This window comes from Argopecten irradians, chromosome 3 (genome assembly GCF_041381155.1).
Source record: "Argopecten irradians isolate NY chromosome 3, Ai_NY, whole genome shotgun sequence".
Lineage (NCBI taxonomy): Eukaryota > Metazoa > Mollusca > Bivalvia > Pectinida > Pectinidae > Argopecten > Argopecten irradians.
This window is the reverse complement of record NC_091136.1, coordinates 52367398-52384579: the sequence shown is the minus strand read 5'-3', so window position 1 is coordinate 52384579 and position 17182 is coordinate 52367398. Positions and strand designations below refer to the sequence as shown.

Below are 17182 nucleotides of genomic sequence, written 5' to 3'. Positions count from 1 at the left end.
GTGTCAGTGAAACAGCGATGTAACGTAGGACAACAAGAAAATGACGTTATGGTGGCAAATACCTACGTATTTACCTATTTTAAAGCAGTATTTTAAAGCAGTTTTAAAGCATGACTAAATGCAGCATGGTTAATACTAATTCGTGAAGTACGTATCACCAGTATCTTGCGGTACGTCAGATCAATTTAATACTTACTCTCATATCATTTCTTTTATATCATAGCTAGGCATTGTACCTACCTCGATGAATATAATAACATTTCTCCGTTTTGTCCTATATTCTTTGGTTGGAATATATAAATTCAGAGATCATTGAATATTGAATGTAAATACAAAACATAACAAGCCTCATTAATCAATTTACAAATTTAGTAACTACAATTGTAAACTATTATCTAATTTATTTTAAGATCAATAAGTATAAATTCTGCTTAACTTGCAGGTATAAGTACTTCTAATACATAAATGTCATAGAGCTACTATAGAACTATCGTTGGCGTAATTATAACTGTGATCATGATATCGGATAGTGTTAATATTATTACATCAAAACAGAAAGACAATGCGAAATCTGAATAATGAGTGAGAAAGTCATTTTTGTAATCTGTCTCTGCATTGTTAAATACATGTAGCTGGAAATAGACTGGGAAACTTACGTTTTTAACATAAGAAAGTTAAACATGTTAGAAATATTTCAATGTACATTGTAGTGGTCTTTGTTCAATCTATTGCTTTTAGTGATTTTGATGAAATGGCTTTAAACGCAAGTATGACCACCAATCACAAGTCTTTGTAAATCAGTTCTCCATTCTGAACATTGACCGTGTGGTCCGACACTCGTTACCCTTGTCATGATCGATTGTGTTATTACCAATCCACTACAATAGCTATAAATACATACATATATACCTCTACATTTATGTAACATACCTCACTTGTTTCGCAAGATCAACATTTTTTGTGTATGTTGCTTTCTTAGGATATATATTATTGCGGTTCCTGCGAATCAAAATATACACTGCTGCATTCCACAGCCCACCCGCATTACTAAAGAAAGTGCTGACGATGTAGAGTGAAACTGGACCTTTGTCAAACACCGTCCAACAACCGTACACGGCTATACCCCACCACTGAACAAAGAACGATATCAGAAACAGGACCATGTTCTTGGCAGCAACGTGAGTCCGTTTTATGGACGCGGTGGTACCTCCTAATGTTTTGGTAAGGCGATTGGTCTCGCTCCTTATTCTATACAACGTCAAACCGTATAAAACGGCGTTATGGGTGAAAACGAGGCACATCGGTAACGTTGTAAGGTAGAAGGTTATCTGTCTGGCAGTCACACTGTCAAAAAGGCAGCTGAAACAAAGACATACAAAATTATCCATACATGTTGTGAGCGCGGTCATATGCATATATCATTTACCATTATTCAGTCCTAAATTTACTTGAATAGATATCCCAACTCAACATTCTTAAATCAATTAATTTTACTAAAGATGATCTCTTCAGATTTGCAGATTCATTGATAAATTTTCCCAATGTATTCATTACGTCGTAGCAGCAACGTTACAAACAGCATCGTCATTTTCCCCTTATGGTCTGACAAAGTGAATTTTCAGCTAATGAAAATGCTCGTTACAGATATAATTGAATTATATATGGATAAGCAGTATGATGAGTTGTAACCCGTGGCCAATCACATCTGTACATACATTTGAACTGTAAAATATGTTCAAATCAATCCTCCAGAATTAATGGTTACATCGAGTGCAATGTGCTAACCCTATCTATTGAAGACCGAGCAAACCATTACATATTTTTATTTGTATACTTGACTAGAAGTCGTTTGATGACGTTTTAGATACGCACCGCAGTGTTTGAACATTCAGGTAACGTAAACCGATTAAAATTAATTATGATAGCATTACATCTGTCATGTGCGAGCAACCTTTCCGGCAATATAGTGGAGACAATGGTGGTTGGGCAGTGGATGAAAGTAAAAATCAAACGGTCACATGACCGCCGTATCCAGACAAGCCATTAGTAACCTTTAGTAAAGAATTGATCAATAGATGATATGCATTGTGTGCCTCCGACCACTCCATTGTCAGAGTAGTTAGTTATTATGTGGTGTGGCATTGATAAAATCACCATTTGTCGTTTGCTTATGATATAATCTCAAGACTACACTCATATGGCAAGACATTTAAAAAATAAAACAATATAATATAATATGATTGTGTTTGTAAAAGTGATATTTGATTTAACCGATCAAAACAATTTGAGTATTGAGAATTGCAATCTATCGTACACTTTTTATTGATTACATTACAAAAAAAGTACAAAATTGTTGGATAAGATAAAATCACTTATTTTTGTTCATATATTATATTATCCAAGTGAAAGCCCTGCGCCTTGTTTGCTATATAGATGGAAAAGGGGCTCAACGGATTCAACGTGAAAAACCGTAACATTATGACGGCCTAGTTCTACAGAAAATCAGACGTAGTTTGTTATTATATAACATTGTATTTTATTTTTGATTTTTAATAAACTGGATTTCATTAATGAAGATCAGTTCCGTCAACGTCTGTTTTCTTGCAACTATGATAATTTAAAATATCATTTGTTATGAAAACAGAAGCTTTTCATGAATTTTCCCCATTCAATGAGTTTGAAAGAATTATGCAGATTTACACTCGATAATCCCGGATAAGAGAGCGTGTGTGACAGTAATCTCTGCAGCATCGAGGATTGTAGAAAGCGGAAGTGTATTATATACACAGTTTGATTACATTACATCGCATCGTACTATAGGCGTTCAAATGACTATGAGAATTCGCAAATATATGATGAATTGGAAATGGGTGTGAAAAAGAGCAATAACAAAAATAAATAAAATAATAAAAACATATTAGAACATTATGTTACGTGTTGATTTTGTGATATTGGTCATAAAGATAGCTTATCATCTTTAATCCTCTGTTTACATTTACATATAACGTTCAATTCTGTATGAACACCCTTTGAAAGCCCAACATTGACACAGAGAAAGCATGATTATTACTATGTAAATGGTGATTAAGAATGATAAGAAAACCATAGTCACTAATCCCCTGGAGGGAAGAGATATACCCCTAGCATGGGTTAGAGAAAATCCGGCTCAGGATTTGACGCGGAAGGAACCATGTTCTTCATTGTTAAGGGCCAATCTCCGTGATTAACAGGCCTTTTACCTGAACGCCTCTCTCGAGCGGAATATTTTGTGATTTTTATATTCACTTGACCCAGATAGTCCAACTTTTATGTACATTAATGAACATAAAAGAAAGCAAAACAATGTGAAGCATACGTAATGCATGTATCTGGCCTCCTTAACGCAAAGGCGTTACCAGTGTTTGGTTGTTATGGAACACAACACACACATTAGGAATTACAGTACAGTAAAACAGCGAATCCATGGTTTTAAAGTAGTCATTTTCATTCCCCATTGATGATCTGCTCTGGTGAAAAGTCAACATTTTCTGATGACTAACTTTTTTTCTAATATAGATTTTTAAAAATAGGAATTCATACCAAGGATAAAAAGTTTTGATAACATGACACAGTTAACTCATCATATTTGCCCGGAATAGCTGTATATGTTAGCCCTATCCACTATTTTTTTTGTAAATGATGAAAATACCTCGTTTATTTTTACCATATTTGATTTCTTTCTAACAATTTGCAGTTCAAAAGAAAACAAGTTTGTTAAGTTTCTAAAACCATTATAAAATTTCACCTCTCAACGAATTGTAAGAAATATACCTTTTCAAAATGGCCGCCAAATTAGTCATTTCAAATTTGTATAGAAAAAAATCTAAAAACAATTTTTTTTACATATTTTCAATGTGGCAACTTGCTGCAAACTGAGACAATTCGTTTTTGAAAATCAGAAGAACGTTTTGATCAATGCTGAACGAGACTTCAACGAGACTGAAACCTCACCAGAGCAGATCCTTAGGGTTCTAATAGGATATATGTAACACGTGTATAGTAAACTATGTGAAGTGATTTCTTTCATCGGTCCCCACATGATCGTTACAATGGTGTTTTACTGTGCAATGTTTAATTTTTTATACATAACACGACACTTTCGGAAAGTCGCCTTTTCCACAGGATCGTTACAACGGTATTTTACTCTACAATGTTTAGATGTTTACAGTAACATGATATTCAATAACGTCTTTTCTTACTTACTAAGCACCGTTGGGGCCGATAATATTAGCGAGTAAAGAACTGACGCCAATGAGGAAAGGACACAGAACAACAGTGAGAAGCAATTTCCAGTCATATTTCCCAAACGAAATATTCTTATGTAGAAACATCAGAGTGAATATATTAACAGCAATGAACAAGACGAGGAAAACTTGTGCGAATCCTAGCTCCATGGACATCAGAGCATGAAGTCGACATATCTGTATAGGGTGGACATGGTTCCTTGTCACCACCATCTGGATGTGTTCAGCGGCGTGTATCACATTAAACGTGGCATCACAAATTCCCATGTAAACAACAAATCGCTCACTTTTGGTCCTCTCGAAGAAGCTTTTCGATTTCCGATCTCTTAGGGAATATCCTATGACAATTGATGCGCACACGAAGCTCATTGTCATGGACAAAAGAGCAGCCACGTGTATGGTGTAAAACTGACCAGTGTCCAAACCAAGAGGGGGTTCATCATAACCATTTCTCATCCTCAAAGTAGCAAGGCCAGTATTCACAACAAAAGCATGAAGGATTGCTGGTATTCCCTGGTGCCTACAGAATGAGTGTGTGAGGGATGTCAACCACAAAAGTCCAGTCAAGGAAGCGATGTATAAATGATAAACTTAACTTCGATGTTAGAATGAAACTGAATTCGTCGGCAAATGTGTACAAAACATACTTTCACGAAATGAAAATCACGTAGACTACATTATAACGAGCCTAGGTATTATGTGACCAGTAAATTGCTGGCTTGACATTATAGATAGAGAGTCGGTCTTCGTAAGTTATTGATTGTCCTTGATGTGTAGCAACCCTTCAATAATTACAACTACATTACAAACGCGCCTTTTCTCACAAGAGATTTAGTATGCGACTACAACATTTAGCTTGATTGGACTTTGAAATATAACCTATAAATAATGTTCGTATATGTCTTAAACCTACACGTATATTTCTATTTATATTATCTATAAAGATAAATTCGTACGTTAAATAGGGTAACGCCTGCAACAACATGTCCGACAAGCTGACAATCCTCAATCATATGATCGTCTCCCAATCCTTTTACTTTAATTAAATCGTTTTTACTAAATATCAATGTTAACAAAAGGGACATCCAGATCACGTTATTGCACAAGCATTTGTATTTACATTATTAATATCTAGTAACTTTAATTGCATGCATCGGACATGGAAGCGTTAAGATCACAAAACGCCCATCATCGTGTTTATTTCATTATGAATTTAATTATTCCTAGCATACAGTAAATAAATGTCGATTTAGGATCGTATTTCTTAGTTATTGGAGAGATTTGATGAAGTCATATTGAGGGAAGTAACTTTGATGGATCAGAGTGAAAAACGTTTTCTTTATTAGACATCAGCATCTTTGTGAGAAATACCTTCATCCACTTTCCGTAATTGTTAACGTATTCTCATGTGACTTGACGCTGACTTGACCTTGAAAGCATGGCTGGTGTCGTCAATGGGGCGGGCAACTTTCTCCTCCGAAGTACATGGTTCTGGAATTCTGTTACATTTTAGAAGTTTCAACACATGTTTTCTAGATAGGATTGTTCTGTTTTAATAAATAATGTATTAATTATTCTGTTCGTTTTAACATGAAAGTTATAAGATATTTTTTTTTCACACAAACATTTTATTCCCCAGACATGGTAACATTTGAGGGCTGCCAAGGTTGGGACCTTGGGGTCAGTCCTAATATAAATCATGTCCCCACACAGTGGCGCTCTCACTCACCTCACTCCTAAAAACAAAAACCACACACACACACACACACACACACACACACACACACACACACACACGTCCATACTTTTTAAACATTCTGTCAAATAAATTAGTTACACTAGTAAAATGATAATAATGAATAATTAAATATGTTCATGTTGTGTTTTTGTCAAGATGATAAATAAAATAATTTTCGCTTCATATACACACCTACAGCATCATCATACAAAGATTATATAAGTACATACACTTTCATACATACACACAATGTGCATACAAACAAGGTACCCGCAAATAGTCTACTTGTATATATAAGTTTTAGTGATATTGAAATTATGTATAGATATTACTAAGGAAGCAGCATGTTTTCTGGGAGTTTCTTTTTTCCTTAATATAAGAAATTTATTTTAAAACTCGATTCGTAAAACGCTATTAAATTCGTGCGATGATTTACAATTATTATCTCGGATTTTGTCCACAATGAATAACTCTATTGAGAAGCTAGTGCTGTATATATATTTTAAGTATGACTTATAAAATCGATCCGTGCCCAACACACTGAACATACCAAACAGGAAGATATACGGAAGTGCATTACTTACTTAACCCACATTGTTCGCTATAAGAACATAAGTTAATAGTCTGGGTTTTAAAGTTTGTGTGGGGGCATTAAGATACTTATTGTAGAGAGTTCTTACTAAGATATCTGAGAGAGGCGTAGTTTAGTCATTAACTTGTAACCTTGTTCAACCTTTCGTCAATGGAAAATTATGTAGAATATAGATCATAACAGTGACACTATATTTCCATGTTATTATATTTTGATGAGATAGACTAGCTCATTGCTTGTCTATATGTAATGTGGCTAGCTTCATCGTCCGACTTTCAATAGAGATATATTGACATGGTCCATATTTGACATGCAGGTATATGTTTTTATGAAGCAGACAACGCTTTCACTTCCGAGCTTTCTGGATCCATTCCCATGGTATATTTTAGTTCGTAGTTTCAGGATCTTTGTTTGTGCATACTTTGCTCTTTTTTCATTTACATTTTTGCATCCTATCTATCCGATGTTTTTCAATCGTATTTCTGTATGTAAAAACATTTATTGATGTTATCACACTACTAAATAAATAGTGTACTCAAGGTACCTGGTAAGTACTTAATGTTATAATGTAAATAGACTGCAGAACCATTTTCCCCATAAACGACAATATTAACATTTGTCACTGACCAGATTATCCTCTGATTAAACTCGTGGTATTTCCTATGCTTATTTATCACTTCTTAGGTCAACTGAACAGTAGTTGGTAGTTGTGCATGAAGCATGGCTAGGCCTTAAGAATTTGTAATGACCCGTTAATAGCCGTATAGTTTGTTGATTTTGGGAAAATCATTTTCAAATCCTGCTGTGCATTCTATGGCGTGATTAGGACCATCGCTCACATATTCAACCGCTATTTTTGTTCTTAGTTCAATGTGAATTAATTCTTATTATATGTTTTTTATGGAATAATGACCAAATGATACTGCCAAACATGTGTTAAAAAACAGAAGCGAATGTGATTGGCTGCCGGTTTACTCAAGTAAATGTGTAGTCGGCGGCATTACAAATGTGTGAAATAGAAGGGTCTCAGAGGTATTACTTTGTATAGCGTTGTTTAATTTAATAAATGGGATGTAACATGGGGGCAGTGGAATACATAATATCCCAATATATAGGTAGGTTTACGTTTTCCCGGCATTGCATGGACGATGTATTAGAAATATGGTCCCAATTTTGTTGTATTTTTTTTATAAATCAATGCAGTATATATATAGATTGTACAGTGTTTTGATTGCGTTAAAGGTTGTATGAACGCAATGGGATACAGACATATTCAATGTAGCGCGTTAGCGCTACATGTAGAATATGTCTGTACCCATTGCGTTCATACCACCTTTAACGCAATCAAAACACTGTTCAATCTTTATATTTACAAAAATAAGTCTAGTTTTACGTCAAATTTAAAACGGTGATTGTTGCTAAGTTGGGTAACTACGGTAGTCAGGATGACCGAAGATATAGTTCCGATTGTTGAATGTTATAGCTGCAGTTTGATTTGAAATATAATAATGACACCTTTAATTATTTTTAGATTATGTTTTTCCCCCGATTTGATAATGTATCAATAATGTTTTATTTCGAATAAAAATTGAGATAAGCGAGCCGTATGACTAACGGTATCGTTGTCAGGGTAGTGATGCGGTCTGAAGTGAAGCGAGGCGCCATTTTTGATTTTCAACCGAGGAAAGTAGCCTAGCCTTTTGATTAAATGGTATGACTGTCGAGCTGCTGAATGTTTGTAATGTATGTATCGGTCTACGTACGCGATATAGACTAAATCCTTCATAGTCACGACTTTTATTTTATTGTACGGATGATAGACAAGTGTTTGCATGGTGTGTAACTGACGTAACTCCTCGAACATTCCTGAGGAAAGCCCCCGGTTGTAGCCTCGACCAGCGATTCTTTTTGTTGTTTATTACCGTTACAATGCTTGAACACATGTTCTGTTTTAATGTCAAATACATTTTAATTGGATCTAATAACAACTCTTTAATATTATTTTGAATCCGACAACGAGAAAACTTTGTTGACACTTCACACAGTAGGCCAACCGAGTAGGCTAATGACGAGCATGATATACTTATTGTCTGTGACGCCTAAGGATCAGTCTTGAGACAAATAGAAGACCGAAATATTTTTTTAGTTTATTATTAATTCAAAGCAAATCTGTCATCTGAAAAGGTAAAATGTAAATTAAGTAATTAAAGATTATTTAGATTATCATATGACGCAAAATCTTACCGAAGCGTGAACTAGAAGTAGTCCGATCCTACTCTGGGTTTGTATTCATACGTCGTTGCGTTTACGCTAATTTGAACGCAACTCCCCTCCCATTGACTATATAGGGGCATATGTAAATACATCCTTATGAAATACATTTATGAGTTCTAAATGTTTTAATTACCAATGGTTTAACACCACTGAATTTATTAATATATATTTATATCGAAAAGAGTCGCCGAACAGTGCGTCATTATATGTTTAACGTTATTATTGCTAATGCTACGTAAACGTAGACTCCAGATAATTTAATGATAAATGGTTAGTACGTTATTGTGTGTACTACAGGATTAAAATGACGTGGATATGCACATTATCAACAGAATGTTATTGGAACAAATACAAATACAGTTTTAAAGTTTTATTATGTGATATTTGACAAAGAACAGAATTAACACAAATTGATAAAATACAATAAACAACTTTTTCATTATCTAAAAACATACCAATATGACTTGTATTCACATTAAAATAAGTAGAACTCGAACATTAAAAGAAATATACACTTCGTAATAGATATATCACTCTTTAGCGTATTGTATTTCATTCTAACGCTAAATACATGTTCTTAAACCATGTAAGATATCATATCAAACTAGGTTTCATGAAACATTTATCGAAATAAGCAAACCCATGCACCACATCTAGTAAGTTAGTAATAAAACAAAATACATTCATCTATCATTCCTTTTGCTCTTTCTTTGAATGTCGTTGACAGTTTTCGTCAGCTTGATATCCACCATTCTGCGACGTCTACGAATGATGATAAATACAATTCCGTTCCAAACGCCGCCCGCATTAGAGAAGAAGATATTGACAACATAGAGAGCGATAGGGCCCTCGCCGAACGCTATCCATATACCGTAGACAGACAGGGCCCACCACTGTACAAAGTACGATATCAGGAACAGAAACATGTTCTTAGCGGCAATGTGCGTTCTTTTCTTGGATTGAACTGCAGTCCCTAAGGTGTCAGCCAGCCGTTTTGTTTCCACCCTGATCCTGTACCACGAAAGACCATACAAAATGGCGTTGTTTACCAGTACTAGGCATAGCGGTAACGTCGTCAGATAGAAGTTCAGCTGTCTTGCCGTCACGCTGTCGAAGAAACAGCTGGAAATGAAATTTGAATAATGTATTTCCTCTGGTTCGGAGAAAAACCTAAATAGAACTATATATATCTGTATCTTCGTTGGTCCTAATATAAAAGCATAGTTTGTTGATACTAGAATACTTTTCTGTATAGGTCTTACTATTGATCGTACCTCATTACTACATAAATGCATTAAATTGATTTGTATGTTTTATGACAAATAGGTATATATCAACAAATTAATTGTGTCGTTTCTCATTTTTTCCAGAACCTGTCTCACATTTTCTTACATTTAATGTTCTCTTCCATTTAAGGCTTAGTAACAGCGAGGATAAAAACTGAAATTGTAAACCGACTCACCATTAAAATGTAAGTAAAGTATATTTGACCGTTTACACCCGTGATATTGCTTGAAAATCGTTACAAATATACAAATCCACAGCCACTTTTGACCGAGGAATTTCGTTTAACAGTCATACATCTGTCTATATGGTGTTGGGGCCAACCTTTCCATGGCCTTGTCCTCGTGAATAAGTTAGTTTTCGGGTTGGTTTCAACACTTTGGGATAATAGTTTCGACTTTTGACGTGAAACAACTGTACTGGCAGCAAGTGACCCTCGTTAACGTTTGTAGGATAGTTAACAATAAGAATTTGACAGGTAATCACTTTCGTACCGCTCGATACGCCCACCCAATTGTGTATCACATTTATTATAGGCCTATATCAAGCATTAAAGGTGTTCCACCGCTGATAAATGATGTTTTTTTCTCTATCATAAATAGAAAGCAGACGATTTAGTATTTTTCTTCAGTTCAAAAAATTACTTTCTTTACACCATTTTTATCATTGAAAAGTTTGAGTCTCTAATTTTACTTGAAGTTAAAAATATAAAAAATAATTAATTGCATCCCGAAAAAAATCCGTGGCACTATATCCTATATGGAATGAAGTCTGATTTTATATTATTTTTTGTGTTAAATAGACATATATGTACACGATTAAACACCAAATTTTGTTCAAACGATGAATATCATTTATGCTATGTCAGCGGTGGAGCATCTTTAAATCGACATTGTAGAGTATCAAATATCGGCGACATGTATGTCAAAACGGAAAAGGGATATTGATCGAAGCTGTCGAATCAATGTTAGAATCTGTCAAGAGGTATCGGACAATAAGTGCGAACATGTTCTCAATGTTTGATAGCTTCATTAAACATAAATTCCATGACATGATATCGTTTTAACGAAGCATGCAATCGATATCTGCGTTTGTTTCTGATATGATTGTAATGATATTATTATCCAACGGATCAATGACCATGATAAGACCTTATAAGACTTTATCAGAGTTATCTGCCCTTGCGGGTGGATATTGATTGTGACTTCATGAGTTTGCGCGCGTGACGTAATACTTTATTGCGTTCACAAAATAATAACGTAGCAATCAATACCTATCCGCAAGGGAGCTAATTCTGCAATATGCAAAGATGGAATATTTTAGGTGGAAAGTCCGCCATTTTGTATAATATCATCTTTATCATATCATCTTCTTTTGTAAAATGAAGACTGATTTCATGGAACCCTGACATATATTTCACACCAATATCTGAATTGTTAGATAATTACCCCGTCCGTATCAGCCGTGATCACCTATGCGCTCCGGACAAGCTAATCTAACAAATATGTATTGTGTGGAGGGAAGCAGATAATGCGTAGCTTTGGCATGTCTGTTCACACTTCTTGTAGCGCTAATGATGATTAATATGACACAAGTACCGGCGGAGCGACACAAAATGGCGGACTGGTGAGGTAGAAAAGTATCCCATTTGTTTCGCCAACGAAGTCGGATTTACGAAACTACTGTCGTCGCGTCGTCTTCGTTGGATTTTTGCATTAATTTTATTAGAAACATTAATCATAACATGTGTTTCCATTGCATATTTTGGTATATTGTGGTATTTTTGCAACTATTTTACAATCCATTCGTATCTTGATATTCATATATATATACCAGTACCAATATACGACATGTGCGACAGGGGTTTTGAAATTTGAAATCTAAGTGATCAAAATCATCATATCATGTTAAAATTAGAAAGGAATTTGTCTAATGTTTTGAGAAATGCGATAGTGATGTGTATAGTCCTGACTAGATTTCATAACCTATTGTGTGTATGATCAGCAGTCAAGTGTTGATTTCCCGTATAACCATGTCCGTCGTTGAATTAGAATAGGGTGAGCTGATCTTGTGGATTGGACCACAAAGCAAACGAATGCGATTCTATTTTCACTTTTCACTTAATAAGAAAACGGTTGAAATGTTTTCCATTTTCAATATTAAACAGATTTAGTATTGTCTTTAAGATTTGGTAGTTTAACATTCGTGTTAAAGTTCAAGTATGTATTCAAACAGGAAATACGTAATAGAGGCTAATTTAGTGTTGAGTTTTTTTATAGTTATTTTATGTGTTTTTGTTTGTTGTTGTAAAAGTGATGCCTATATAATTGTGTGTAAAATTTATAATTTTCAAAGCTCATAAGTATACAATTTTGAATTTATTTCGATTGATCTAAACTTATGTCGGCCTAATTACAGACGAAAATGAGTTGAATCCATTGAATTCCTGTAAGATCCACTATTCTCCTAACATTAAAACTAATAGAAAGTTTTATTTATAGACATTGCCATAAACATGGCACTGACCAAGTTAACATAAGTAATACTAATGAAGAAATTAATCAAACATAACTTACAAGGCCCCATTTGGACCAAATTTGTCAGCCGCCAGAATACCGACGCCAAGGAAGAAGGGAGCGAGGATAACTGTACTGGTGAGTTTCCAGTCATACTTCCCAAAGGATAAATCCTTGTGTAAAAACATCATGCAGAAAACGTTCACAGCCACAAAGATGACGAGAACAACTTGTGAGAGTCCTAGCTCAAGTGTCATGAAAGCGTGGAATTTACACAAATCTTTGGGAGTAATGTAATTTCTAGTTACCAACATTTGAATGTGTTCCGTAGAATGAACCAGATTGAAAGAAGCGTCGCACGCCGCCGCGTACACGACCAGTCGCTCACTTTTATTTCGGTCGTAGAATTTCTTTACTTTTTGCTGCTTAGCCGACATCACCATTATGGTAGAAGCACATGTGAAACTTGCGGTCATAGCGACCAGCGAGATGATATGAATGACGTAAAACATCCCACTGTCCAGTCCTTTTGGGGGTTCATCGTAACCATTCTTCATTTTGGTACTAGATGTGTTCTTCAATACCCGATATCCCGCTACTGTTTTTGCACCTTCTCGATTTAGAACTTAGTATGACCACACTTCAACCGATGGCAATAAGTCCGTTGTTACTTGAAAGCCATTTAATAACCCATATTTGTTATGTATCGATATTAGTTACTACAGTATATTATCAGCATATATAATAGCGTATCACCTCATATATATCCACGTGATAATAGCTAAGTTGAATGTACAAATTAGCTGGATATTGATCACTGTTTTCTTGTTCTTAGTGAGAAAATACACACTCACATCTGTCAAACGCTTACAAACTACCACAGGAACCTGCAATAGGTACAGTGTATACTGCATTTTCATCAAGGTCAAGCTTTGTTATGTTTTGGAAGTCTAAAGTAGATATCCTGGTAACGTCGTATACAATCATCTGGGCCCAGCTGTTCAAACGCGATTAAATGGGTAATCACATGATTGGTAAAATGTTCTTTTCTTATTTCCTGCAAACTTTTTATTACATTTTTCTCTAATATTGACAGGTATGTAGAGAATCAAATACTCATAAATAATTATGATTAAATGTAAATACCCTAATCACCTTTTGAAAGAGATCTGGGCCTTGATGAGTATATATTATTTTAGGGTATAATGTTAGCCCTGCATGTATGGCGTTAGAATTGTACCTGCTACCCCTATTGCATGATCGTAAAAGGCGACTAAATTTAGGATTTTTTCTCTTTCTTTCTAACATACTTTCTTAACCCTAACGTTTGTTTGCTTAAATACATAAATGTACATAAATGTCCTATTAACAGTCAGGTCTTGTAAAGACGACCCCCATGTATGCAAAGTGTTGCGTGTGTGAAGTGCGTGTGCTTTGTATTTTAGGAGACTGCGGTATATTCGTGTTGTGTTTTCTTTTAATAGAACAGGTACACCTCACCCGGTCACATTATACTGACAACAGGCAAACCAGTCGTCACACTCCCTTAATGCTTAGCGCTATCTACCAATTTTACAGAAGAAGAGAAAAGCTAACATGCTAAATTAAGTCGCCTTTTATGATCGTGCAATAGGGGCAGCAAGTACAATTCTAACGCCCTACCTGCAGTAACGCAGATGTCCTTATACATAGGTTCAGTGATTGCCAAAACACCTATGAAAAGTCACATAGAACACACAGATTCTACAATATATATTTATAAGTAGTATTTAATGTAAAATCTTTACCATAATTTTTTTATATAAAGCATATATCATTACCACAAATGTCATGTCAATCTGTACATTGAGTCAATTACATGAAGTCTTGTAATTACCCTTAATAAATGAAAATTAAAACATTTTTATTGAAAACTATAATTTACGTTACTGTGATTAATATTTACATTGTATGTTTCTAAAAGTTTTACTTACAATAATTAATTGACATCATCAATCCTGACGCATTACGATGTTCCTATGATCATGGCACACTCGAAAGGCTTATGAACAACTGAAATTTCATCATTCTTTTCGTTAAATTGTGGGAGAAAAGTAATCAAACATGTGACTGCCAAGTGGACAGGGATGTATCAACCTTCGTGTAAGATTTTAGCATTCTCCACTCAGCAAGCCTTGTGTTGACCATCCAAGATCTTCCATGAGATACCCTGTCCAAATGGCAGACCCATTAATCCGAAGTAAATGCGTGCATAGTCTACCTGATACATCTCCCTATAGTTAAAAGGTTCGCTTGCAATTGTATCTAAAAATTTTCACATTGTAGTAATTCGAACTATTTGAAGAAGTTGTTAACCAGCTGAGGAATGTGTAACTTTTAATCTCAGTACCTGCTTCAAATTATTTCAAAACTGATTCTTTTTTTATTGAAAGATACCATATTCAGTCTAAACCTTTACTATTAACTTGCCAACAATTTGTAAAGCATTTTTCTTCTCCATATGAAATCAACATGCTTTCGGTGTAAACGGTGAAAAGTATCCATTCGTGTTTGACTATCTATATTAGTGTTATCAATGATGTTTGCCTAACATCATGCCAGCATTGGCTCTTTATGAAGTTTGACTAACTCTAGTATGATCTATATGTCAATCTATGTACAAAATATAGACTTGAAGTTAATATTGTTCCAATGTATTTAAATGTATTTAAATTCAATTTAAAACGGAACACAAAAAATTCAAATAAGCCTATTTGGGGTCGATAGGTACGTGTATGGTTAACGTAATTTGCATTAGAAGGACCAACCGAAATGGCACGGAAAGCAAAATGGTTGCCCTATAAACAATGTTGGACGTTCGTAAACGTTAACAAATTTTGCTATGGTACTCTATCTATCTGTGTAACGCCAGTCTAAGCTTCCAGATGTACTTTATATGCTGATTTGATCGTTTCTCCTTTCAAATCAATCAACCCCCATGTGCAGTATTGCTGTGGTACTGCTAGTATCAACTCTCTTGTTTAAGTTTTCGATAGACTTCGTCTCTCCATTTTTGTCTCTTTGTAGGAACCTACGGCGTATGACGATGAACACCAACCCATTCAGGAACCCACCAATATTCGGGAAGGTTATAGACAAGTAGTAAACAATGACAGGGATATAAGGCGTTCGCAACTCCCATACGCCAACCAGAACCGCAGACCAATACTGGACAAAGAACGCCAGCAGAAAGAGGATCATGTTTCGCGCGGCGCGCCTCGAACGTGACGATATTCGGGAGCTTTCAAACTTGGTAGATCGAAATCGGAGACGGCAGTATATCACCCCATACAACACCAGGTTGACCGTGAAGACGATCAGTAAGGGGATTGTCACATACACCACATTCATCAACCTTCCTCTGATGGAATCCATAAAGCAGCTGCGATAAAAAATGGCAGATATCATAAGTTCATGTTCATAAATATAGTCAAAATAAAAGAAAATTAATGTATTTGATACGTTCAGTTTATCACATGCAATTGTAACTAATTTGCTTCAAAATACAGTGTAAAGGTTTATATAACAATCAAAACTTACAAAACTGTGTTTGATCCGAACTGATTCAAAGACACGGCAACAATAGATACTACCAGCGGTGTTCCAAAAGTCCAAATCAACAGGCGATGGTCATATTTCCCAAACGGAACGTCCTTGTTGAAAACAATTAAACAAAATGCGTTGATGGCTACAAGGTTAATCATCAAAATCTGCGCAGTCAAAAATTCGGAGAGCATAAATCCATAAAATACACAAAGTCCTTCTGGTTTCACGTGAGACCTGGTAATCAGTATTTGAGTATGGTCCAAACTGTGAGCGATATTGAAGAGGCCATCGCAAATAGCAATGTATACAACAAATCGGTCGCTCTTCGACCACGTAAAGAAATTCGTTTTTCGTTGTGTAAAGGACGCGGTTATCACAGTCATTGCACAGCTAAAACTAATGAAAATGCATAGCAAAGCTGCGATATGGATCCCATAGAAATGGCCTTGGTCAAACACGTCAAGATCATACCCACTACTGGGTACAAATGTAACCGACATGTTTCCGTTTGGTTGGTCCATGTTTGTGGTTGTACTTTTTTCCATGTTAAAACATATCAAATTGTAAGCTGAAATAAGATTTTTATGTAGATGTGTTTTAAATACACATGTGTATCGACTGCGTTACAGGGCCAATGACTATCAAAATCGTGATAGGTCAATTTTAGACCTAATCGCCTTGAATTTCCCAAAGATTCGTCATGGGTGTGTGGTAGGGAAATAAGCTCTAGGTCAAAGGAAATACGTCGGAAATAGTTACAGCTACAGAATCAGATAAAGAACATATTAAGCATTCCATGAAAAAGTAATTTCCTGTACACAAGATGGCAACATTTTTTTCGAATTTCCATTTAGTTCCCTCAAACGTCTAAATTTGCACTAAAATTAATAAAGGTCCAGGTATGTATAGA

At 35.2% G+C, this 17182-nt stretch overlaps 3 protein-coding genes and 1 long non-coding RNA gene across 4 annotated transcripts in view; 1 reads left to right on the top strand and 3 right to left on the bottom strand.

The window, feature by feature from the left end:
* Positions 1-15890, top strand: part of LOC138319001 (uncharacterized) — a 27903-nt gene extending 12013 nt beyond the window's left edge. Inside the window, exon 4 of the long non-coding RNA XR_011207940.1 lies at positions 15754-15890. This is a non-coding gene — a long non-coding RNA (uncharacterized lncRNA). The remainder of the gene's footprint in view (positions 1-15753) is intronic.
* On the bottom strand, positions 1795-6047 carry LOC138318997 (uncharacterized). Its single transcript, XM_069261875.1, has one exon. It carries the CDS (start codon positions 4737-4739, stop codon positions 4242-4244), a length of 498 nt encoding a protein of 165 aa, XP_069117976.1. The 5' UTR covers positions 4740-6047; the 3' UTR covers positions 1795-4241.
* On the bottom strand, positions 7911-13602 carry LOC138319000 (uncharacterized). Its single transcript, XM_069261878.1, has 2 exons — positions 12748-13602; positions 7911-10009 (listed from the first exon to the last, which is right to left on the bottom strand). Exons 1-2 carry the CDS (start codon positions 13242-13244, stop codon positions 9571-9573), a joined length of 936 nt encoding a protein of 311 aa, XP_069117979.1. The 5' UTR covers positions 13245-13602; the 3' UTR covers positions 7911-9570.
* Positions 13612-17182, bottom strand: LOC138318999 (uncharacterized). Its single transcript, XM_069261877.1, has 2 exons — positions 16267-17182; positions 13612-16108 (listed from the first exon to the last, which is right to left on the bottom strand). The coding sequence occupies exons 1-2, from the start codon at positions 16815-16817 to the stop codon at positions 15652-15654; spliced, it is 1008 nt and encodes a 335-aa protein (XP_069117978.1). The 5' UTR covers positions 16818-17182; the 3' UTR covers positions 13612-15651.

What these genes read in the sequence shown, in the direction of transcription:
- LOC138318997 (XM_069261875.1), bottom strand. Translation starts at nt 4,739, where the DNA reads ATGAGAAATGGTTATGATGAACCCCCTCTTGGTTTGGACACTGGTCAG.
- LOC138319000 (XM_069261878.1), bottom strand. Translation starts at nt 13,244, where the DNA reads ATGAAGAATGGTTACGATGAACCCCCAAAAGGACTGGACAGTGGGATG. An exon ending in TTTGGTCCAAATGGGGCCTT is followed by an intron (nt 10,010 to 12,747) that starts GTAAGTTATGTT and finishes TTTCATTTCCAG; the next exon opens with CTGTTTCTTCGACAGCGTGA.
- LOC138318999 (XM_069261877.1), bottom strand. Translation starts at nt 16,817, where the DNA reads ATGGAAAAAAGTACAACCACAAACATGGACCAACCAAACGGAAACATG. An exon ending in TTCGGATCAAACACAGTTTT is followed by an intron (nt 16,109 to 16,266) that starts GTAAGTTTTGAT and finishes TTTTTATCGCAG; the next exon opens with CTGCTTTATGGATTCCATCA.